Raw genomic sequence first — 23,666 nt, forward strand, 5'->3', positions numbered from 1 at the left:
GGGTGGTTTTACAGGCAGGGATGCCAAACTCTAGTAGGGGTTTGCATGTGTGTTGCTTCAGGGAAGACTTCAGCATTGTTCCCCTGGCGCAGTTTGAACAGTACAGCTGGTGGCAGTTAAGTTTGGAGGAGGGTAAGCTAGTGCTTAAACCGGCCGCCACAGCTGAAGGTTCTGACCCCGTGTCCGGCTCCCCAGAGCGGTGCGTTGGTGAACGTGTCCAACCAGCAGGGAAGCACGGCACTGCACGAGGCCGTCAAGGGCGGGCACCTGGGCCTGGTAGAGCTGCTGGTGAAGGCTGGGGCCTTGGCCCACCTCCGGAACAAGAGGCAGAGGACGGCCCTGGACTGTGCCCTGGAGATGGGGGGCAAGGTAGTGCACACGTGTGTGTGTATATACACGCACACGTGTGTGTGTATATACACACACACACACACATACACAGTCCACATATTCATATCTTTGTGGGGACTCTCCATTCATTTCAATGGTCATAACCCTAACCCTAACTATGACAACCTTAGCCCCTACCCGGCCCCTAACCTTAAGTAACCAAACAAAATACAAGATTTCTGGCCATTTCAGTTTTTTGATTGCATTCATAGATTTTTTTTTTTTTTTTTTTAAAAAAAGAGATTTATATTGAGGGGACCTGCTGAAACACACACACACACACACGCTTGTGTGTGTGTGGTCATGTATATATTTGGTCCCTACAATGTGATGATAACCTATTATTTTGAGTTTGTGGGGACGTTTTTCAGTCCTCACAAAGGGAAACTCAGTCACCATTTCTGGTTTGTGCCCCCAGCTTGCTGTAACCAGCCCCCTTAGTTGGTTTCTTCCTGCAAGCTTTTGCATCCCCCCCCCCCCCAAGACAGATGATCTTGCACACTTGCTGAACTTGCAGAATGGAGATGTTCTCCTTGCCCCTTCCTGTCTGCTGTCCTCAAGCACATTGCATTAAATGACCTTGCAAATGGAGCACAAAGCCAAGCTTTTGCCACACTAAACAGTCCTTTGATGGCTGTGATTAATTCTGCGTAGACAGCCGCTTGCGTGTGCTAACGTCAGGCTGCATACGTCACTGAGTCTCTGATGGTGATGATGACGGCCTATCACGGCTTACGTCTGGACCATGACTTAGGTCCTCTCCATCCTTATGGCTGTGCCTTGGACATGCACCTGTCAGCCATTTCATGAAGCAGAAGCATTTTAGGCCCTGAAATACTGAATTGTCACCCAGTGTGACGTCACTATTCAGGTTACATTATATTCAGTTTTCCCGTGGCGTGCACCTGCTAGCCTGATGTGTGGTAGTTAGGGACAGCGGTGAGGGGAAAGTGAACACTAGTGATTCTCCTTCATTGCTGCCATTTGCGTGGCTGAACCACTGGTGCGGTTCCTCCAAACGGGAATCAGGGTGAAGCTTGACTTTAACCTGGAGTGAATTTCAGGTTTCTGCAAGTATTGGACACCCTGTGAGCAGAGAACACTGACAGTCAGGATGCAGACACACACCTGAACTTACACATCCTCTCATTGCGTCCACACACACTCAGTCGTAGATATAAGGTCACTTTCTCAATTTTTCATGCAACACACACACACTCTCAGACTCTCACACCTGTATGCAAAACTACTGTGTTATTAGACCCAGCAGCATGGTGTCATCAGACGTGTTTGCTTTCGTCCACAGAACTTAGAGATTGTGAGGATTCTTCAGAAAGCGTCTGGACTTTCCCCAGAGGAGAACCCGATCCAGGTGCTGTCTGTGCCCCGAGGAGCTCTGGGGAAGAGTGAGTACCTGCGCTGATGTCCGCCACAATCCAATGACAACCAGCAGGAGGAAGCCTATTGCAGTCCATGGAGCAGTTGGCGGTTTTTCATTAAAATGCTTGACATTTTAGTGATGGGCGAGTTAGCGGTTGTGTCTCCAGCAGGCGCTCTGTGTGTGACGTGTGTTTGCATCGATTCTCACGTTTTTTGGGGATACATCAGTTTCTTTTGAAGAATGGTGAATGACTTAACCGTCCTGGGGGAGCCTTTATTTGGGGCATGCAGACATGGCCGTGTCAGTGTTCATACTGCAGAGTTCCTCGCTGCTTTTGTTCTCTGTCAGCAGTACATCATGAACCTGCCTCCGCCTCAGTCCTCTAATGCTCCCTCTCCCCGATCATTAGCGCAATCGATCATGCAGCGGTTGAAAGCCCTGGACGACCCCCGCGGCCGCCGGCGGGACACAGAGCAGTCCATCCAACGGTGAGGGCAGAGCTGGTGGGGTGGGGGGGGGGGGGCATCTCAGACGGGTGTTAGTCCACTTCCAGGCAGCACAGATAGACAGCTCTACCACAATGATGGTAGTGAAAATAGGATTATGGCTCCTCTAGGTGATTGCACTTATGGCTCAATGGCTCCTCCTGGTGGAAAAAACAAGTAGGTCTACATTTAAACTACAGGCAGTCACCAGGGTTATGAACAAGATCCATTCCCACAAGTCTATTTTTAAGGCGAATGTGTAGGTAAGTCGGAACAATAATAATACTCTACAAATTATTTATTTATTTAATACAGTAACACTCAAAATACATACAGCACTGTACCTCAAGCCAACGAACCACTCAAGCCACACGTTTTCACGAGCATCACAAAACAGTACCTGCCTTCGTTATTATGAACTATTGTATTCAAATTTTCAGCATATAATAGGCTTTATGGCAGTCTGTTCGTAAGTACAGTAGTGAGGAGAGCGACGAGGCTTTGCAGCTGACAGTGGGTGAGTTTATCATGCACTGTGAGACACTGTGAGTTGTTCTAACCCAGTCTTCACTGCTTCCTTTACTGCTTGTCTTTGTGTTAAACCAAGCAGTGAATGGCAGTGTTGCTCCAGGCTACAAAGCCTGAGTTCTCCCATGATTCGCTCATTTACAGCCAGAAGTAAATCAGCATTGAGGTGAATGATTATAAAGAAGTTGTGACTGAGATTACTTTGTCATCTCCCCCCCGCCCCAGCGTGCAGCAGCTGAAAAGAGCCATGCTAAGAGACATGACCGCCCCATCTCTGGATTCAGCGACGCTGATCCAGGTAATTGTCCCTTCTGACCATCTGACTGATATTTGTACACTGGAAGAGTTTTCAGCATTAAACAAAGAACTGTGAGGTTCTGGTCACAGCCCTGTCCTTTGGATGGGACTTCAGTGGAGTCAGAGTCACCAAAGGGTTGTCATTAGGGCATCATGGGCTCCGGCTTTGAAAACATTGTTTAAAAAATTATTATTTTGTTTGCCGGATATATATATGACACATATGCAAAACACAGAAGTGTAAGCTGAAATAAATGAGGGTGTGAATATGATATTTTGACCCCTGACCCCTGACCCCAGACCTTGGCTGCTTCTTGCCAGACTGACGGCAGACTGGAGAGAGAGCGGCTTCGACCAAGGGGGGGCACGCTGGAGAAGAGCAGCCTCTTGCCCCCGGCCCAAGATCACACCTGGGAGAGGCCCAGCTCGCGCAGCAAGACTCTGAGTCGCAGTCACACGGTCGCACTGGAACAGGACTCCCACACAGGGGGGTTAGCACTGGCACGCAGGGGCAGCATGGACACTGGCAACGCTCCACAGGCCCCCCCTTCGCTCTCACTCCAGCAGGTCAATGGGGAAACTTGGCCAGATGGGCAGCCGGAGCACAGTGGTCTCGAGCCCCCAGGCCACATAATGGACAATGTGGCTTCAAAAACACTGTGAGGCATCTCATCAGTCACAGACCACTACCCTCCAACATGCCTCACGCAGTGGGGTAACGTGCTTGAAATATACGTCACATACGAGGCACCTTTGGTCCCACGATTGCCCCGTAGCCACAGCAGAGAAAGGCCTCGTTATCTGCCTCTTCCCCCCCCCCCCAAAGCGCTGTCTCTACGCTTTCACAAAAAGGGAAGTGACATGAAAAGCAACGCGAGATGGACCTCCTGCGCTCGTCTCCCGTCCCATCTATGTCTCCTCGTGGTCGTAGCAGTCTTTGGCGGAGTAGCGTAGCGTTACACCCAGAGCCACATCGGGGAGCTTATAAGGAAGAAATGGGACACTAGACCCTGCCCCCCCCCCACACACTTAGTCAGTTTTAACAGTTTTAGATGGGCAACGTGTATTTCTGTGTTTCTTTTCTTTTTATAGACTCACTTATTCTGGAAATCACAGTATTTCTCAGGGTTGGTGTTTAAAAGAAGCAGTTGCTGTTGCATTGCATTTATGGAACAGCTCTAGAACTCGTCTGCACCAACTCAAAAACCAGAGAAGAAAGGCGTGAGAAGCCAGCAGCCCGAGGAGAATCCAGGAGGGAGCCTTCAGAGATCCCAGTGTTACTGCAGGCCTGCGGCCGCCCGAGGAGAATGCAGGAGGGAGCCTTCAGAGATCCCAGCGTCACTGCAGGCCTGCGGCAGCCCGAGGAGAATCCAGGAGGGAGCCTTCTGAGATCCCAGCGTTACTGCAGGCCTGCGGCAGCCCGAGGAGAATGCAGGAGGGAGCCTTCAGAGATCCCAGTGTTACTGCAGGCCTGCGGCCGCCTGAGGAGAATCCAGGAGGGAGCCTTCAGAGATCCCAGTGTTACTGCAGGCCTGCGGCCGCCTGAGGAGAATCCAGGAGGGAGCCTTCAGAGATCCCAGTGTTACTGCAGGCCTGCGGCCGCCTGAGGAGAATCCAGGAGGGAGCCTTCTGAGATCCCAGCGTTACTGCAGGCCTGCGGCAGCCCGAGGAGAATGCAGGAAGGAGCCTTCAGAGATCCCAGCGTTACTGCAGGCCTGCGGCCGCCCGAGGAGAATGCAGGAGGGAGCCTTCAGAGATCCCAGTGTTACTGCAGGCCTGCGGCCGCCCGAGGAGAATGCAGGAGGGAGCCTTCTGAGATCCCAGTGTTACTGCAGGCCTGCGGCAGCCCGAGGAGAATGCAGGAGGGAGCCTTCAGAGATCCCAGTGTTACTGCAGGCCTGCGGCCGCCTGAGGAGAATGCAGGAGGGAGCCTTCAGAGATCCCAGTGTTACTGCAGGCCTGCGGCCGCCTGGATCCCATCTCACCCACGATCTCTGTATAATAGGAGAGAGTGTCTGCCTCCCACTCACATGCCACTTTCCACACCACATCCAGTGTGTAGTGAGAGAGCAGAACAACCTCTTAAACACACAAATCTGCACTGTCTACTAAAAATAAAAAATCTTGCAAAACATAATATGACACACATTATGTTTCTTAACATTTCATAGGAAGTGCTTCGGTATACTGGAAAAACACAGAATCATCACAGGACGTCATAGTTCCCTGAATGTTTTTGACCCAACTTGAATGTTCCAGTTACAGTAACCGCGTCACATTGCCAATAATATATAAAATACATTTCTCTTGATCATTCAAGGCAATTTTGTTTGAAATTCGTCTTTACCAGAGATGTAACTTCGGTTTGAATAACATTTTTCTTTTGTGGGCTTTGATTTTTACAGCTAAACAGCAAATAAAAGCACATCCCCCCCCTTTTATTCTGTCACCGTGGGGATGGCTTTTTTGTTTGTTTACAGAATAGCAGCTGGCGTGATGGTTAAAAAATATATCCACTGACCAGTTACCTGCAACAGGGGCTTTATAGCAATGGAACGAATGTCTTGCGGAAAAAGGTATTGCATATTTCAATGAAATATGTGCAGTGATCTCTCCACAGAATGATGGTGACCCTTTTCAGAGAAATCTTGCACACATTACTTGTCAAGTCGTGAAAAATAAAAAGGTTTTCTCCTGTGTACTTGATGTGGTCTGTTATAAAAGTAGTTAAATTGGTGTCATTTCTCTGCACTAATCAGATGGAGAATCATGGTTATTTTTATACGGTTTTATTTAGTCATTTTATTTTTAAGCAAATGAATGTGCCTTATTTAATTTTGTGCCAAAATAACCTATAATAAACTCATGTAAAAGGAAGAATCACTTCACTTTTATTTGGTGTTGTGGGAGTGTATATTTCTGGTGTACTTACAGTACAGGTTTGTGAATGATAAGCTGTGCATTGCCATGAACATCCAAAGAGGGCACTGTTGTGAAGCAGTTTCCTCTGAATATTCCCTAAATGGCATGTAAGGTTGGAGGTGTCAATCTTATGGACTTGTGTTGCACTGAAGTATTTAAAAAGAATGACTTGTAGGTGCCTGGCATGGATTGACCCATGCTGCTGAATGCCAGGCTGCTCTAGGGCATGTTTAACATTTTCAGTTTTCCCCTGACTGCTTATTTTTTAAATGTATGTCCCACCGGTTGAACAGACGACCAATCATTTGTAAAAAATTGCCTTTGTCATTATTTAACGAGGATCAAATGTCATTTCGGACACATCAGCTTGAAGGATACTCTGGGCTTGGAGATACCTGGCATTAGCTAGCAGGATCATTTAAAATTCTGCCTTCGCTAGATTCTTGACATACAAAAATTAGATGGGGCAGTAGTAAAATTGTGCACAGAAATTATTAGCTCCCTGTTGAAATTAACTTTGATGTGTATTTTGAAAATAATTTTACCTATGTAGAATATTTTTGTTTATAAATCTAATAAAAAATTAGGAAAATGTTTGCACATGCCTATATACTTATTTTGGTTGCAGAGAAATTCCGTTAAGCAGTTTAAACCTTGGTAATAATCCCTGGCCCCAACTGTGATGAATTTTTTTTAGCAGTAGGAGGTAGATTGTGAATAAATAAAAACGCAGGTTTCTGACATGTTAATTGTAAGTGTAGGACTTTGATCTGAGGATGGATTGGAAGCACTGAGTGCTGCATGGTTCCCTACAGATGGAAAACATACCTCACTATACTCAGCTTTACATTCTGCAGTTTCAAGTGGAGCTTTTTCAGCTTTCCTTAAATAAGCTGGCAAGCTTTCACGAAAGCTGTAGTTAGACATGAGGGGAAAAAAATCTGCATTTGATTTAGTTTAATTTTAATTATGCAAATAATTCATCTGACACGTGTGTTCCTTGCACATCCTGGAATTCTGTCCAGGATGTGCCTCTGCCTCGTGCTCTTTGCTGCCTGGGATAACCTCGAGGTCCCCACCCAAAGATGCTAGCCAGGATATGTATGGGTGCATTTACATGACTTGTTTTCATATGGTACATTTCTTGATGGTGCTCGTAATAATTCCCAATCAGGGGTGCAGATGCAGGCAGACACTCCCTCAGGGTACGAGCAATCAGCGTAAATGTCTGCATAATACCCTGCTTTAGTAAGCAGTACCTCTTGCAGAATCGTCCTCCGAACATAGCCGATTGTGACCGGAAATATACGAAGCGCCAATCCCAAGCAGAGCCGAAGAGAATCCCGGAAGTGTGTGAGTCCGCTCCGGCCACCGCTGGGGAAAAACAATGACACACACCAAAACGTTTTTACTTAATCTCTGCAAAGGGACACGGCCGAGGGAAGCGGCAACAAAAAATTAAGAGCTTTTCCTAACTATCGCAGGCTCCTGGCATTCACATCCAGGCTGTGAGTATTTAGTTACGTTACCTACTACGTGACGGTCCACTGGAGCAGGCTAGCATCATTAGCATGCAACATTAGGGGTCAGATTCCACCGTTCCGCTTTTAAAACCGAGATGCTTCCCTTCCGTCGTTAGAAATAATTTATTTTACTTGACTGGTGTGGGTTGTCGGGAGAGGGGTCGTTCTGTGCGCGTTATTTGGTGCATGATGGGTTTGTTCGCTTGGCAGCAGCCCCTGTGGCACTTGAGACACACGTACCGAGGGTGGGGGTATGAGATGAAACACCCCGACGTGCCGCTGCCAGCTTTCCTGACGGTGCTAACAGGGTCCTGACAATCAGAAGCGCCGCCGATGGTGCGAGTCGTGGCCGCCTTGGGTGGTTCTCACGCCGCGTCGTTTCGGTGCATTAGAGAATATGAGCTTCCCCCCACCCTGCGTGTCGGCCGTGCTGCCCAAGGAAGCCGAAATCCAGGTCGCTGAACTGGATGTTTGACTTCCAGTCCGCTTGGGGTCCACTGGGGAAGCGACGCGAGGTCATGGCAACCACGCCTAAGACGCGGGGGGACGCAAGCTGTCTGGTTAAACGAAATGGTAACAGACAAATCGGCGCGATTAATAAATCAATGCTATGATAAATATTAAATGAATACAAACACGAACACGTGTATGAAGGCGGGGTGTGAATATCGCTGTAACCCCCAGGAAGCGCTTCCCGGCCCCCTGGCTCCTCATTTACCGCAAACCTGCCTTCATCTGAAGACCAGCCTTTTTCCTCAATGTCGTAAATCGTTTTTTGATGATGCCAGAATATTCACTGCAATCCGTGAGATTTGCTCGGAAGTTCTTTGCTGTGTATTTGGCTGGGTGCTGTCTGCTTGTTAGTATCATTTTTAATGATTTATATGTGCTTGAGCAAATAATGGAGGATATCTGAAGAAATATGAATTGAGGGCTTCAAAGCTAAACTGGAATTCCTCTGTAACTTCTACCACTGGGCCATTGTATGTGGGTTTGTATGTGCACTTTTCCTTGTTGAAGTGTTTATGTAAGGTGTGCATCTAGACTTCTCAAATCTCAGGAAGATGGAATCGTATGCAGTGTAAAGCTGTAAGATCAGCAAATATTGAACATGTGTGTTTATATGATGCTTCTTGCATGATGGATCAGGGTTTGCCGAGGGTTCGGGATCAGTGGTGGTTCCTCTGTGGGACACCGACGAGGACAACGATTCTCAGTCAGATGCTATACCCTGTCCGGTCCTCGGGGACCCGCAGCCAGTCCACATTTTTGCTCCCTCCAAACTCCCTGCCAGACAGTCCATGTTTTTGCTATCTCCCAAGTCCCAGTAGACCAGCGTTTCCCAGTCTGGAGCAAATTGGGAAACACTGGTATAGGTAACGGGACGGGCAAACCCCCGACAGGCCAGGCAAGGAAAGTTAGCGCTAATCAGCTTGTTTGCTGTCCCGCTGCCTCCTGCCATATGCCATTTAGTACTTGTTTGTCAGCGTGAGGGTCTGTGGATCGGGCCCCGTACGCCTCGCCTTGGCCGTCGCCCCGAATGTGTCCTGGTGCCCTGTGACGCCTTCTGATTGCCACCTGACTCTTAGAAGACGTCACACAAGCCGCAGCTGTGTGGTTGAATCTGCCTTTTTTTGCTTAACAAATGTGTAACAAAACAGCGTGGATGGTTTGATGCAACACACCTCCATTATGTTTGTTATTAATCCTCTGCTGGTGAGAGTGCAAGCTGAAGGGACATTTACTGCTGTTCGTGTACATGTGTGGATGACTGTGTCCTGGAAGAGGGGGCGAGGGGAGCTGGGTCTGCCTCCCGCTTCCATTTCCCCCCATGCTTACAGCCACAGTTTTGCTTCTTAATCCCCAGCCAGCTGTTCTGCTTTCAGAGCGCCATGTGATTGGCTGGCCTGTGGCAGCGGGGAGAGAGGGCCGGTGAGCAGATGGGCTGTAGTGAGCCCTGCCCTGCGCAGATATAGCACACCGTGTGAGTAACCCCCCTCCCCCTGGTCCGCCTCTCCACAGGTGCTTGGGCTCTGGATGTGGCAACCCTGAACCAGACCTGTGGAACAGACGGCATGTCACTGTGAAGCCTGGACTCAGAGGTGGGTCTGTTTTTGTGTGTGTGTGTGTGTGTGTGTGTGTGTGTGTGTGTGTGTGTGTGTGTGTGTGTGTGTGTGTGTTTGCGTGGGTGGGTGTCTGTGTGCCCATGTGACTGTGTTGGTATTCTCTGTTTATTTGCACTTTCCCTTTAATCACTATCTGGAAGGTACTAGGACACAGTGGTGTCTCCGAGGTCTTTGTCGGTGGGGGTCCCGCTGGGGGTGCGCTGCCTTCACAAAGAGCACTCAAGCAGTGAGTCTTCTCTTAATTAGCTGCCAGCTCTTTCTTAGGGGAAATCACCAGTGACTCATATGGATACAATGCATGTGTTTAATGTCCAGTACATGGCCTGAGAATAGAGGCCCTTATCATAATAGCTTCAAGGAAGCTCTGAGGAAAGCAGACCCAAGCAGGTAGAACGGCAAGGCACTGGGCTGGAAAGGTGGGAGCTCTTGTGTGTGGTGCTCAGGGCTGTGATTTTAGTTGTCTGTTTGCTCAGTGAGAAATTGTGCTAAGCAGGCTCGCGGCGCACAAATAGCAGATCTAGAAACCCATTATCACTGAAATGGCATCGATTGACTTGGTTGCTTTAATTCCTCTGATTCCCTTTGATTGACTTGGTTTATTCTCGTCTCTGCAGTTGATGCTTCCATTGGTTTGGAGATTGCAAGATGTTAAGGGCTGCTGCCCTGCCATTCTTGTTGAGACAGGTCTACCCATTGGTGCAATTTCCAATCCTTTGTTCATATATCCGGATCAGTCACTGTATGAAGGCCGAAGGAGTCGAAGATGGGGTCACTCAGGGACGTCGAACTGCATTTGTTCAGGCAGTTCTAGTTGCTGCTGACCCCTGTACTGCTGCCCCCAGGCTCTGCCTGCGTGTGGCGTGTACAGGGATCATCTTGGCCCCAAATGGCGAGCGCTGCTCTGCCGCCCAGGGCCCCAAGTTTGCCCGGACACTCCAAGGACCTTTCCGGAGCATTGGCTCCATGAAATCTATACACGGCGTCCCTCCGTCTGGCATAGCCAAGGAGAAAGAGCGGAGCGGCTTCTGAGGTTTCCTGACTGCACGACCTGTCTTTGTCTGCTTGTACCCGTAGGCGTTTCCGCCATTTTGGTTCCAGTGTGTTGGCACTGAGAGCCCGGCTGTGTTGCTACTGCACCCGTTTGAGCAGATTCCTCACTGGTCTGCCAGATGCTTAATGGATAACTAGCAGTTTCATATTTAATGTGCCCTCCCCCAATGAATTTGGAAAAGGGGGCCGTGTAATGGGTTCCTGTGGCAACTAATTTCCAGTGAATGGGGAGGAGGAGTTAGTCTCAACTCCTAGGGTCTTGACGGAAATGCAACACCTTGTGCTTCCAGTAGGTGGAGTCATTTGGGAGGAAGAGGTTTGGTCGGTGTGACAATGGGGGTGTAGCAGAGCAGCCTGGGATAAAACATGCCCTTGGAGGAAACCTGCTGCCTCATGCTCCTGTGTGTTTTGTGTGCAGAGTATTCGCCAAGGGAGTAAGTGGTTAAATGGACTGTGAAGGCGGTTAGTGTCTCGCCTGCCCTAATCGCTGATTCGCTTTCCCACCTCCGCACCACATGGTCTTTCTGTGGACAGCCTTGCCTCTCCCCCTCCCCCCAGACACCCCCTTGGGTCTTTAAGCACATTCTGAAAGAACATAGGTATTCGGTAATAGAGCCCGACAGTGGCAATTAAAGCGCATCTTCTGTCTTTTCAGCTCAGGCCTGGGTGAAGTCGGCCGCTTAAATCGGTCATAGTGAGCCTTCATGATCCAAGCATTAAGGCGATGGGAGGATGGAGCGGGACTTTGTCAGTGTTTGGAGACTTTAACTACAAAGTAGTGAAACAAGAAGAGCCGTTTTAGCTTCAGCGCTGTGGAAAGAACACAGAGACCCAAACGGGATCCAGGGTTTGGGGAGTTATAGGGGAGGGGGAGGGAGAAAAAAGGCTAATGCCTAATGGCTTTGCCTTAGCCTGGGACAGCCGTCCCCACAATTTACAAAATTTCCACCCTGTTTTGTTTATCCAAACTACATGCCCTCCCACTGGCTTTGGGAAGAAAATCTGCCCTAAATATAGACATTTAGCATCAGGGCAGTCTTCCCTGACCTCGGGGCAGTCTTCCCTGACCTCGGCACACACCTCTCCGGCCGGCGGTTTGCGGGTCTGTTCTCTCTCATTAGCTTATCTTCTCGCAAATAGCTGAGTAATTAACCAAGTCAGGGGTGGGATGATATTCAAGAAATATATAGTATGGTTGGGCTGATTATGGTCAAATGAACAAAATATTCTGTTCTCCCAGCTCTGTGTCTTCTCCAAAAATACCTGTATTCGGGCCGTAACGATACACATATTTGTCAGTAAATCATTTTCTTTTTGGAACACTTTTTGGAGATTAATCAGATTGTTCTTGATACAGGCAGGTTCTAAATTCAGATGTAGATGTTCAGCATTGAATGCTAACTGTGGCTAAATTTGTTGTGGTGAAGCTGAAGTTGCTTAAAGACTCCCCCTTGTCACTATAATCAGTAGTTTGGGGACATTTTGGTTGGCCAATGTATTGCACCAGTGAAGAGAAAGGAGCTGATAAGAGCGATATCCTGTGGGGCTGTTACCGCGGCGGAAACAGTACAAGTGTAGATTAAAGACGCAGAGAGATTCTAAAACTAAAACTATGGCTGTACAGTTGTTGGTTGTCACAGATATGTGCCCCTACTCAGTATTACAGAGCAGGTGACTTATGAGTTTTATGACAGTCTTATTTTTAAGTTTTATTTTACATATTTATTTTTACAATCTTTTAGGTTTTGTTATTCAGACACATTAACAAACATGTTGCCTTTTGTTTGGTTTCCAGCTGACCCTAGTTGTCTTCATGTTTGCAGTGTTAGTAAAAAAAAAAAATAATAAATTTAAACTTTTTTTCTGTGCTGGACCAAAATTGCACCAAACCATGAACCCAGACCCAATGTTTGTACTGAACTGTGAGTGTTGTGCATCTTTACACCTTTAATCTGTATTCATAATTATTTTTTTATTTTGCCCTCAAATTAGACTTTTAAAAATGATCTTAAAAGAGCAAGACTCCCAATCTTTTGTCAGGGCCTTGAACCCAAAACCATTCGGATGTATTCCATTATGCTTCACTTCCTTCTCCACTACGCTACATACTGCTTTCATTATGGGCCCCTTTTCTAAGGAACACTCAAGTTGACCCCGGAAGTTTCTTGATGAAATCAGCAGAGGTGCAACAATTAATCGACTTGATCGACTAAAATCGACAACCAAATTAGTTGCCAACTAATTTAATAGTTGAATTTGGTTGGTATTGTCAGCATGAATGTTTCTTGCACTAATTTGAAATGTTTTGATGTTACTGCTCACTAGAGAGAAGTTAAATGACATAAGAACATAAGAAATTTACAAACGTGAGGAGGCCATTCGGCCCATCAATCTCGTCTGGGGAGAACTTAACTAATAGCTCAGAGTTGTTAAAATCTTATCTAGCTCTGATTTAAAGGAACCCAGGGTTTTAGCTTCCGCTACACTAGCAGGAAGACTATTCCATACTCTAACTACACGCTGTGTAAAGAAGTGCTTCCTCAAATTCATTTTAAAATGTTCTCCCGCTAATTTCCACTTACGGCCACAAGTTCTAGTATTTAAACTAATATTGAAATAGCCATTTGGCTGAACAGCATCCAGACCCGTTAGAATCTTATAGACCTGGGTCATGTCCCCCCTTAGTCTCCTTTGCACATGTTAAAGTGAGATGGTAGTTTCAAAAACAAAAACTTCAGAAGTCTGCAAACATTTCACGCTAAACTCCAAAAAAAAAAGGTTGCCAGTTGCATAATTTGTAAAGTTGACCTTAGCTGGCATGGGAGCGCATCCTCTGTACTCGAGCATCTGGAGAGGAGACGTCGGCTCACTGGATTAAGAAGACTCATCTTAGCAAGTCAGTTATGCTAGCTAGCAGGTTGGCTAATGTTAATATTAAAAACTCATGTTATGAGCTGTAACATTTTCTATTTTGAAAAGCACATTCACTTGAATTGTTAATGGAGTTGGATAATGCTGGTCTTACACCTAACGACTTTTCCAAATTTCAACATCACAGAAAAATATCCATCATCGGACAAAATCATGAAAGTTTTACTGGAGTTGCGTGAAGTAGCATGTTTCTGTCATCTCGATCGTCGGGTGTAAGGTGGTCAAAATAGCTGTCTTAAGTCAGTCTTTCTAGTGTCTTGATGTTCAGATAAAATCGAATGTGTTTAATATTATCGTAAGTTTTAAGTCTTAGCTCATGCAAATAGTGACTACCTCTTCCAGAGGTTCCCAGTGTCTCCCACATATTGATAGCGATTGAGAGTGACAGATGTAGCCACAGAGTGAGAGATCTGCTTTGTATTAACCTATACTGTTATACTGATGTCATGTATACAGTATAGGCTAATGCAAGTGTTGAGTGTGTGTGTGTGTTTCAGTGGTGTGGACCAATTCAGCATGTGTATGTGCAAGTGCTTCAGTAATTTTGCCCTAAACAGCCTCATATGCTGACTTTCCTCCATTTCAACACAGAAGTGTGACTGTAGAGATTAGTTGCAACGAAGTGTAGACAGACAGCAGAATGCACAATGTACAGAAAGCACATTTCTGTCCTTAGTGTTAAATTTTAGATTTAGATGGAATACTGTTTTGGCACATTTAACTGCTGCTATATTGCTTATCCTTGGTTTTAAATTTTAACAGGACGGATTTAACAGGATATTGGATTTTTTTATTTATCTTTTGTATTAACAGAAACATTCATTAAAAGGTTGCATTTTAAAAATAAGTTTTGAGCTTTATTGTCTTGAAACAACCTCAAAGTAAATTTAAAAGCTGATAGCTGATACCAAGTAAGAGTTATTTGGTAACTGGGTGATTCATCTGAATAATCGATTATTCGGTTTCAATAATCAATATACTATCAAAATATTTGTTTGTTGTAGCGCTAGAAGTCTGTTTTTTTTAATGATGGGGCTGCATTTGCTGATACTGCAGTCAAGTTCTTTCTCGGTGTAATGTCCAGAGTCTTTCCAGACAAGCTGTCAGTCAGACGTATGTCCTTACTGTAAGACATGAATGGCTCTCCCTGTAGGGGAGTGTTTCCCTGAGTTTGACAGGGAGCTTGCAGGGAGCAAAAACGTAGACCGACTGTGGTTTCCAGAGGACTGGATTGGGAACCACTGCCATAGGGTGCTTAAGACTAGTCTGACATCACCTGAGTGAGTCCAAAGTGCAGCTAGTTGACTCATACCTGGATACTGAGACCTTGGTGTGACTTTGCCAACGTTTTCTTCTCTAACCCCCTTTCCTTGTTCCCTCCCCAGATTAGAATGCAGTCCTCAGGCCACCGGCTGCATGACATGGAACAGCACCGCCCCCTGCTGGGCCAGGAGGAGGAGCTAGCGCACGGGGCGTCGGCGAGGATCGTCGACCGGGTCTGGTTCATCCAGGATGGCTGCGGCATGATATGTGCGGTTCTCACCTGGTTCCTGGTGCTCTATGCCGACTTCGTGGTCACCTTCGTCATGCTTCTGCCTTCAAAAAGCTTCTGGTACTCCCTGGTCAATGGCGTGGCTTTCAATGGCCTGGCCTTACTGGCGCTGGCCTCGCACCTGCGCACGATGCTGACGGACCCGGTGAGTTAGTGTGGGATTCAGTTTATTATAAGGCGTCTCTGATTGGCCCCAATCAATTTTTTTTTTTTTGGCTCAACTAGTCTTCCTAAAAATCCCTTTCAGGACTTGGAATGTTGTAATTGTGGCTCATGGGAGTTTTACTTACATAAAAATGTTCCGAGTGCAGAAGGAAAAATTGGTTCAGATAACCAATCAGATTGTAGAGGAGGTGGGTCCAAGCAACTAGAGGAGGCGGGGCCAGCCGATCAGATGTCCTCTATAATCTGATTGGTTTGGCGGAGGTGAGGTGTTAATGGTGGTGAGTGGAGCCAACTGGATTGTCCAGAGAGGATGTCGGTGCAGAACCTGAATGAGGCAGCTACAAGATAGCCTTTGTAAGGGCAGGTTGAAGGCTGGTCACATGATGTAGTGTTTGTATTTCACTCCCTGTAGGCCTAAAGGATTCCATTGGCAGAATGCGCTGGGTATAAAGTCTAGGGCAGGACAGGGTGCGTCTCCGCAGATTCAAATAAGAAACATTAACTGCCTGACAGGCTAATCGTTTCGACAGCAATAGGAGTTTTGTCCACTGCAGCCAATTGCTGCCCACTGTGGTGGCAGCTGGCCGTGATGATGCTGAGACTTTTACCCTAGATGGATGGGATTCCTATCCATCAGGGAGCTGCTCTTGGCAGTAGTGGCAGTAGGGAGAGTAAGTCTCCCACAGGATCTGCCTGTTTCCACCTGTTTCCATGGGCCATCGGAACGTTTGTGCTGTGGTCAGGTCTTCAGGGTCTCCGCCGACTCGTATCTGAGATCCCTGCACCTCAGGCTGCTAGCACAGCACCGGGCCGCTGCTTTATATGCATCTTCGTCTTTCGTTTAGTTTGATCAGTCAGTGCTTAGGATACTAGCATGATAGATTCTGAATTTTAAAACAAAAATGGACAAATGGAAAGTTAAAGAATTTTGATGACCAATCAGTTTGCCAGATAAGACAAAATTGCAGTTTAAAATGCAAAATAGGTGCAGTGAAATTATTGGACAGTGACGCAGCCCCAGGCCTGGACTGGCCATCTGGCAAAAGGAAGAATCTGTCATGGGACCCCCCCCCCCCACACACACACACACACACACACACACGCACACACACACACACACACACACACACACGCACACACACACACACACAGACTTGGCGTGTGTGGAGGACCCCAGCCTAGCCCACAGGGCTCTTTGGAGAGGCTAGGGAGGGGTCCGATCAGCCTGGGGGTGCCCCACCCCCCATGGAGCCAGGCCTGGGTAGCAGTCAGCATCAGTAAGGATACTAATGATGCAATTGGGATTCAACAGCAGCTGCTGGACTGGCCAATTAATTATATATTTAATAGGCTTGAGTCATATGTGCACTGTCGGCACTGTCGGAGGTCCGCGGGGTTTGCTGTGGCTCTATAATGTGCAGCCCCAGGAGATGGCAAGTGGTGGATCGCGGTGCTGCATCCTGTGCAGCGGGGGCTCGACGCCACATGTGCCACAGCCCATCTACCCGCTGGCTGCTCTGTGCAGTACACTGGCAGTACACTGGCATCACCGTCGGGATCGATCCAACAGCAGGCAGGCAGAGGCTGTGTGAGCGGCCCGGATCCGGCTGCCGTGCTGTCTGACTCGCTGTCCCTCTTTTAGTGCAATCGATAATGTCGTTCTACTGCATTTTCAGTAAAATCACCACTGCATCTTAGGTTTTTTTTAAACTCATTTCGCGAGTGTACAAAATAGGCATTCAGGCTAGGAATACCTCGCAACATACTCGGAATACCTCGCAACATACTCGGAATACCTTGCAACATACTCGGGTGACAGAATTAGTCGGTTGGTGTATTGAGCTTAAACGACATTTGTGCCCCTGTCAGTTTCGGTAAATCAGCCGTCCTCTTCATCATGTAGCCACATGGGCAACACCAGCCTGCGGTGGTTCAGTCAGCACGGATAAACCGCCTAATTAGGACAGGCTGTATGTCTGTGGTGTAACGCTCGAGTTCTCCCTGATTTTAGGAAGTGAGGAAGAGGAAGCCAGGCTGAATTACGCAGTGCAGCAGGGATGAGGGACAGTCTGATTTGTTCATTCTTTGTTGTTAGTGACAGACAAGCTTAACTCCTCCTACTGCTTAGTGCCTTCAAGGACTAAGAGAATGTGAGTCCTCGCTCCTGCCCACCCCCCCCATCATGAAACTAAATTTCTGCAGGAAGGGCACCCACTGTGCCCCCTGCAGCCTAAGCCACAGAGTAGGACGTGTGTGGTGTCGCAAGGCTCCATTTCAGCCCAGTGCCTCACACGTGACCTGCCCTCACACAGGGGGCAGTACCCAAGGGCAACGCCACCAAGGAGTACATGGACAGCCTGCAGCTGAAACCCGGGGACGTCATCTATAAGTGTCCCAAGTGCTGCAGCATTAAGCCGGAGAGAGCCCACCACTGCAGGTACACTGCACGGGGCGGGGGGGTGTCGCTCGGTGGAATGATGCTGCGTTGCTGTTTTTTCGTCCAGTCTGCAGTGAGTAAATGCCCCCTTGTGTCAACCTCCCCCCCCCCCCTTCGTACAGCATCTGTAAGAGATGCATCCGCAAGATGGACCACCACTGTCCTTGGGTCAACAACTGCGTGGGGGAGAACAACCAGAGGTTCTTCGTCCTGTTCACGGTTCGTGAGCGCTTTGCCCCGCCCTCTACATGTCATGTGACTTGATGACTTTCTGTTGTTTCCGGCCAGATCTTGAGTCTCCTGTAGTACTTCCCTTTTTTGTTAAGGCCTACAAACTACTGTGCCGCTAACACCCCCCGCCCCCCCCCCCCAGCATTTGTAGCCCATGGCAGCGGTTAAGCAAAGGGACTTCCAGGCTGAAAGTTGTCGGCCCACATTTTATAAAGCGCCCCGCTTTATGCGATGCAGAAAAAATCTGCAGAAATATGTTGCTGCGTGAACAGAAAACTGGATAAAATATAACTGCCTAAATATATAAATAAGGACCCGGGGAAGGAAAGCGACAAACAAGTTAATTATCTGAGTAGCGGGCTGTCCGGATGCAGCCTGCAGGAGAACGTTTCAAGTGCAGCGATGCCTTTTAAATGAAATCTCAGCCTATAGGCTGAAGCCTCCTCAGACATCAGAGGCTTGTAGGAGCCTGTTTGTCTGCTTTTCTTTGTAATGCAATAGCTGTTTGTTTGGTAAACATTAAGTGTCTCCGATGGCTCCTTTGTGCTGCTGAGTAGCTGAAAATGGGTCAAGTAAGCAGTGCAGTAATAAGCCCTCTACGGTCGCCCTCGCGGCACTGCGGTCGCCCTCGCGGCACTGCGGTCGCCCTCGCGGCACTGCGGTCGCCCTCGCGGCACTGCGGTCGCCCTCGCGGCACTATGGTCTTTCAGCAGCTGTGCTGCCCTACAGCGTGATTTTTTTTTAAGCTCCCCATGGATTCATTCGGGCTTGCACCATGAGGAACGAGGAGTCCCTGGAGCAAACCCCCCCCCCCCCCCCACATGCAGAGAAGATGAATGCAGCGTACTGAGGTGTTACTGTTCACTGGCCTGCAAGGTGTAGCAGACTAGCAGACCTCCTTATCCCTCCCTCCCTCCCTCTCTCTCTCTCTCTCTCTCTCTCTCTCTTTTTCTCTCTCTCTCTCCAGATGTATATAGCCCTGATTTCTATCTACGCCCTTGGCTTGAGTGGAATGCAGTTCTTCATCTGTGTCAAAGTGCAGTGGAACGGTACGTGTCTTCGGGATTCAGCCGGTGGTGACGCTGTGCAGAGCGTCAGAAATGAGACAGTTCGTTAGCAGCCGTGCAGTTTGGATGGATGGATGGATGGATGGAAGGAGGGAAAGAAAAAGAATTGAAGGTGGACTGGAGATGACCAGGCTTGTCATTAAATACAGCTTGTTCACACACCCTCAGGCCCTGCTTGGATTTAATGCCTGTCTTCATGAATCTCTCCTCCTAACATCTGAAGGCCGCTAAGGACATGGAGCTGTGCTGGTTCGGCCCAGTCCTCAGGGCCCATGGCTGACCTCTGGTCTTCCTCCTTCCTAGAGTGCAGCGACTTCTCTCCGCCGGTCGCTGTGCTGCTTATGATCTTCCTCTGCCTGGAGGGCCTTCTCTTCCTCACCTTCACCGCCGTCATGTTCGGCACGCAGATCCACTCCATCTGCAACGACGAGACGGTGAGTACGAACCCCCCAGGAGGATCGAAAGGGGGGACAAATTCCTGAGCAGTATTTGGGCACAGGTTGGTATGTGTATGTGAAAGTTTTAATTTTGGACCTTATTAAAAATATTAATTATTGCAGTGAATTTCTTTGTTGTGATTTTAATAATAATATATAGTGCTTTTCACAGTCCCAAGGTCGCTTTACACACACACACACACACACACACACACACACACACAAATATATACTTATAAAGTGTTCTACACCACTGTCAGCATTTGTATGTAGCCGTCACGTTATTTTATTTATACATCTCACTGGACACTGGATCATTCTCGCCGGCCGATGCTGGGCGGCGGCAGGTGTGGCACCTCACTGCGCTCACTTTCTCGCACTGTCCGGCCCACAGGAGATCGAGAGGCTGAAAAACGAGAAGCCCACTTGGGAGCGCCGCACGCGCTGGGAGGGCATGCGGGCCGTGTTCGGAGGCCAGCCCTCACTGCGCTGGATCAACCCCTTCGCCGGGCTCCGCCTGCGGCGCCTGTTCACGCCGCACTCGCGCTGGGGCCCGGAGCTCGCGGTCTAAGCTTGCCGGCCTCTCCCACCGGCCTCTCCCGCCGCCCCCGGCCACAGTGAGCCTCCGGGGGGGGAGCTTTCCTGCTGGGGGAGGATGGGAGCACCTTTGCTTTCAGACAGCTGGAGGAGGTCAGCCTGTCCTACAGGACTGTGTGGGAGGCAGTAGAGCTCTCTCTCTCTGTCACACACACACACTACACACAGAATCTTTTATGGGACTTTAATGCTCCATGCTTTTAAGTGGTACTGAACAAAAGGGAAAAATAAGAAGTTTTTTTTTCATGTTCAGTGCCAATAGACTTGTAGTACTAAGCACTACACAAAGGTGTTTTTTTTTGCGTGAGATGCTGACACTCCATGGCGCCCCCTGGTGCTCTCAAGACGAAGTTCAATCTGTGGAGGCATACAGCCGGAGACTGCAGCAGAGGGGTTGACTGGAGATCTGACACTGACAGCATTGCAGCCCTTCAGCGGTTTGTGCTGCGGAGCGTTCTGGGATTTTGGGGGGAGGGTAGTGAATGAACACACTGCCCTAAGAAATGCTCGGCACATTTGCGTATGGCACTGCTTGTAACTGGACTGTTCTCATGTCTGAATTTTTTTTTTAATCCATCTCATATTCGACTCTGTAGATGGATTTTGTTTTAGTAATTGCAAGAGAATCATTTTAAATGACTAGCTATATTGACATGATATTTAACCCAGAAAAAAAGCAATGTGCTGATTGGAATATATATATATATATATATATATATATATATGAGAGGATGTATATGAATAGGACACCTATGATGCTTCATGATGTTTACTCTGGACAGCCGCAATACCAGACAGACCACATTTCAGATGAAATGCTGGCTGACAGGGGGGCCATAGCCTTTCAGAATTGTGGGCCCCTTGTTGGCTAGCCCCGTAAAGGCAGTATTTGGGATGGATAGAAGAATGCAAGTTTTGAAGACTGGGATGAGTGTGATCACAGTGCTCTGTTAGACACTGACTGGACTAACCTAGCTCGAGCTAGTAAGGTAAAAACAGGCAAGTGTATTAAACCTCTCTTTGTGGTTTCAAACACGTGGAGGATAGAACCTTGTTTTTCCCCATCAGTACTAGTCACATGGATTGTTTTACCCCTAACTAGTTATGGACAAAATGACGCATCATGAACCATTTGCTGTTTTTTCTGACCCCACTAGATGGTGCTCTTGGTTTACTTTGGGGCATGCTTTGAGCCCTTTTTTGAACAGAGAGCACCATCTAGTGGAGTCCGAAAGTACAGCATATGGTTCATGAAGTGTCATTTTGTCCATCATTACCCCTAACATTTTAATAGGGCAGGGGATATTAATGTGCACATGGGAGGGCAGGTTCCCAGCTTAAATTTCCCTTTGCCAAACTGATGTTAAAAATCCCAAACTGGATGCCCATGAGCCATTTCTGTCCAGAGCAGCTGGTTTGCGATCCCTTACAGAGGAGTGCTCAGCGCTGCGGGTATGGACTTGGAAATGCTGTATAGGGCCACACGCAGCTGCCGATTAGAAAAACCCATCCTGGTCCCTAGGCAGATGTACGAGGGTGCCCGTATGCTGGAGTTCCACCAAGGCCTCTCAAAGCATTGTGGGAGATTTGGAACATAAGGGAGCTTGTGCAAACCAATGGTCCCCCCATAAATCTAACCCCTTGTATCTCCTGATGCAGAGCTTTTAATAACGGGTGCACCAGTCTGTCCGAACGGCGAATTTTTCGTGCTGTATTGATGTTGACCATATTTTATTAAAGACCTGGGGTGAGTTTCTGAAAGGCTGCTTGATGCTACATTGTTCGTAAGTTCCATTTTTTAACATAGAACTTACGAATTACGTAGCGTTAAGAAGGTTTCGAGAAACCAGGCCCAGACCTCAAGGTCCAGAAGAGTCCCAAGAACTCCTGAGGAGCAATGTTCATGCAGCATGTTTGAAAATGTCAGCCTGTGACGCCAAATTTATCGCCAATTTATGAGTGGAAACTGCAGCAATGAGTATTTATTCTGTGTCATATCTCCCCTTTAAGACATCACCTTAATGGGATTGACCTGTGAATGAAGTAAATTGTTTTACTAATGAATGTTGGTGGTTTTTTCTTTAATCTGTGTCCAAGGATTGCTACAGAAGTATAAGAATTTGTCCTATGAATTCTATTGAGATTAAAATGTGCATTGGTCTGTTTTAACTGGCAGTTGGGGATTTGAGAAGGTTATAGCTGTTTGTACAATCAGAGTGGACAAGACTCATATTTATTAAACCAAACAGAAAAGTGTTAAATGGCGACTCTGTCAGACTCCTCTGGCACTCGTGTGTTGCTGCCCCGTCTCTGGGTCCTGCCAGGTCAAGGGGTACCCCCCCCCCCGGCCCCCTTGGCAGCAGCTGCACGAGGGGACACTGACAACTTTCATCAAAATCACTCCAGGTGTTATCAGTAAAGTTTAAATGTGAATTATCAGCAATTTTTTAAGGAGAAATGTCTGTCATTAATGGTATTTCTAACATGTAATTCTTTTGCATAATAAAGTTGGTAGGTTTAAAATTACACCCACAGAAGGTAGTGTATTTCTTTCACACATGGGTGCCAGGAGAGAGCACAGACGTGGACCGTCTGTGGGCCCCCAAGGACCAGATTGGGAAACACTGATCAAAAGCACTGCTGGGATGTTCAGAGGGCTGTTGCAAATACAATATAGGTGTTACTCTCTGGGCTTGAAATACAAAATAACGTGACTAGATGTGGAGCGTTACGATGCAGTCCAGATGAATGGCATCGTTACATGCACCAATGAATGCAAAGGCAATGTTAAGAGGAACATTCAGGTGGATCTGCAACATGGCCTAACCTACCTCTAATTAAACCTTCATTCATTGCACACCTCCAGGAAACCCTCAGTGTTAATTACACTGTTATCCAGACATCAGGAAGAAAGCATTGAGTTTTCATAGCAAAACTATGAAAAAGCAACGTATTGAGTACTAATAATTAGACCCAGGAAGAAGGAAAATATTTTTGAGTGATGTTCCCTGGACCTAATTTGTCGGCTCTTTTTGCCACATTTTCACGCAGAAACTTCAACTTCAGATATAAGTCCATCTTAACTGAGTCAGTTTCCTTGTATTCCAGTGTAGAGGAGGCAGTTCTGACATCACTCTGCATCCACAGGGAGCCTGCATTGGGAATATAGTGCATGGGACATTTTGAGGTCATATCTGCTTCTGGCACTGAGGTTGTTGTTCTTGGAGCAGATGCAGTGTTTAGGCACAGGGTGAGTGATTCCAGCCTGACTGGTTGAAGCCGATGCAGAGTTTCAGTTCTGCTGAGCTGTTTATTTACTACCATATAAATAATAAATGGAGAAATTAACAAATGGGGGGCTGTGATGTTTCCCTCCCGGGTGTCCAAAGCCAGCCAGTGGTTCTTCATTTTTTTCTCGTCCAAAGACCCCCTATGTCCAAGAAAACATATTTGGGTCCCCTACGCAGATTACGATATCGTTTCGTTTCTATACGTTCCGCAATGATGACAAAAGTTGTCAGTATTTATTAATATAAACATAATCTAA

The 23,666-nt window shown here is 47.5% G+C and overlaps 2 protein-coding genes and 1 long non-coding RNA gene across 9 annotated transcripts in view; 2 read left to right on the forward strand and 1 right to left on the reverse strand.

Moving 5' to 3' along the window:
• Positions 1–6,599, forward strand: part of ankrd27 (ankyrin repeat domain 27 (VPS9 domain)) — a 29,505-nt gene extending 22,906 nt beyond the window's left edge. For 4 of the 5 annotated variants that reach the window (XM_023790360.2, XM_023790359.2, XM_023790361.2 and 1 more), the window contains 5 exons: positions 196–369; positions 1,697–1,796; positions 2,181–2,259; positions 3,010–3,082; positions 3,382–6,599. In XM_023790360.2, the coding sequence (XP_023646128.1) occupies positions 196–369; positions 1,697–1,796; positions 2,181–2,259; positions 3,010–3,082; positions 3,382–3,744 (789 nt within the window). In that variant the 3' untranslated portion in view covers positions 3,745–6,599. The remainder of the gene's footprint in view (positions 1–195; positions 370–1,696; positions 1,797–2,180; positions 2,260–3,009; positions 3,083–3,381) is intronic. The other variant, XM_023790362.2, reaches the window with a different exon arrangement.
• A 350-nt stretch (positions 6,600–6,949) lies between these two features.
• On the reverse strand, positions 6,950–8,146 carry LOC140593469 (uncharacterized). Its single transcript, XR_011993878.1, has 2 exons — positions 7,767–8,146; positions 6,950–7,377 (listed from the first exon to the last, which is right to left on the reverse strand). It is a non-coding gene; the product is annotated as an uncharacterized lncRNA (long non-coding RNA).
• zdhhc7 (zDHHC palmitoyltransferase 7) lies at positions 7,305–22,645 on the forward strand. Of its 3 annotated transcripts, none has more exons than XM_023790430.2 (8): positions 7,305–7,354; positions 9,549–9,628; positions 15,019–15,330; positions 17,663–17,787; positions 17,910–18,006; positions 18,986–19,067; positions 19,389–19,519; positions 19,917–22,645. In XM_023790430.2, the coding sequence occupies exons 3-8, from the start codon at positions 15,025–15,027 to the stop codon at positions 20,091–20,093; spliced, it is 918 nt and encodes a 305-aa protein (XP_023646198.1). In that variant the 5' UTR covers positions 7,305–7,354; positions 9,549–9,628; positions 15,019–15,024; the 3' UTR covers positions 20,094–22,645. The 3 variants fall into 3 exon arrangements, with proteins under 3 accessions (XP_023646198.1, XP_023646197.1, XP_023646199.1); XM_023790429.2 differs by having other exon boundaries at positions 7,310–7,511; XM_023790431.2 differs by lacking the exon at positions 7,305–7,354 and adding an exon at positions 8,119–8,385.
• Positions 22,646–23,666: the final 1,021 nt, after the last annotated feature.

The sequence above is a fragment of the Paramormyrops kingsleyae genome, chromosome 11, assembly GCF_048594095.1.
Source record: "Paramormyrops kingsleyae isolate MSU_618 chromosome 11, PKINGS_0.4, whole genome shotgun sequence".
NCBI classification, from domain to species: domain Eukaryota; kingdom Metazoa; phylum Chordata; class Actinopteri; order Osteoglossiformes; family Mormyridae; genus Paramormyrops; species Paramormyrops kingsleyae.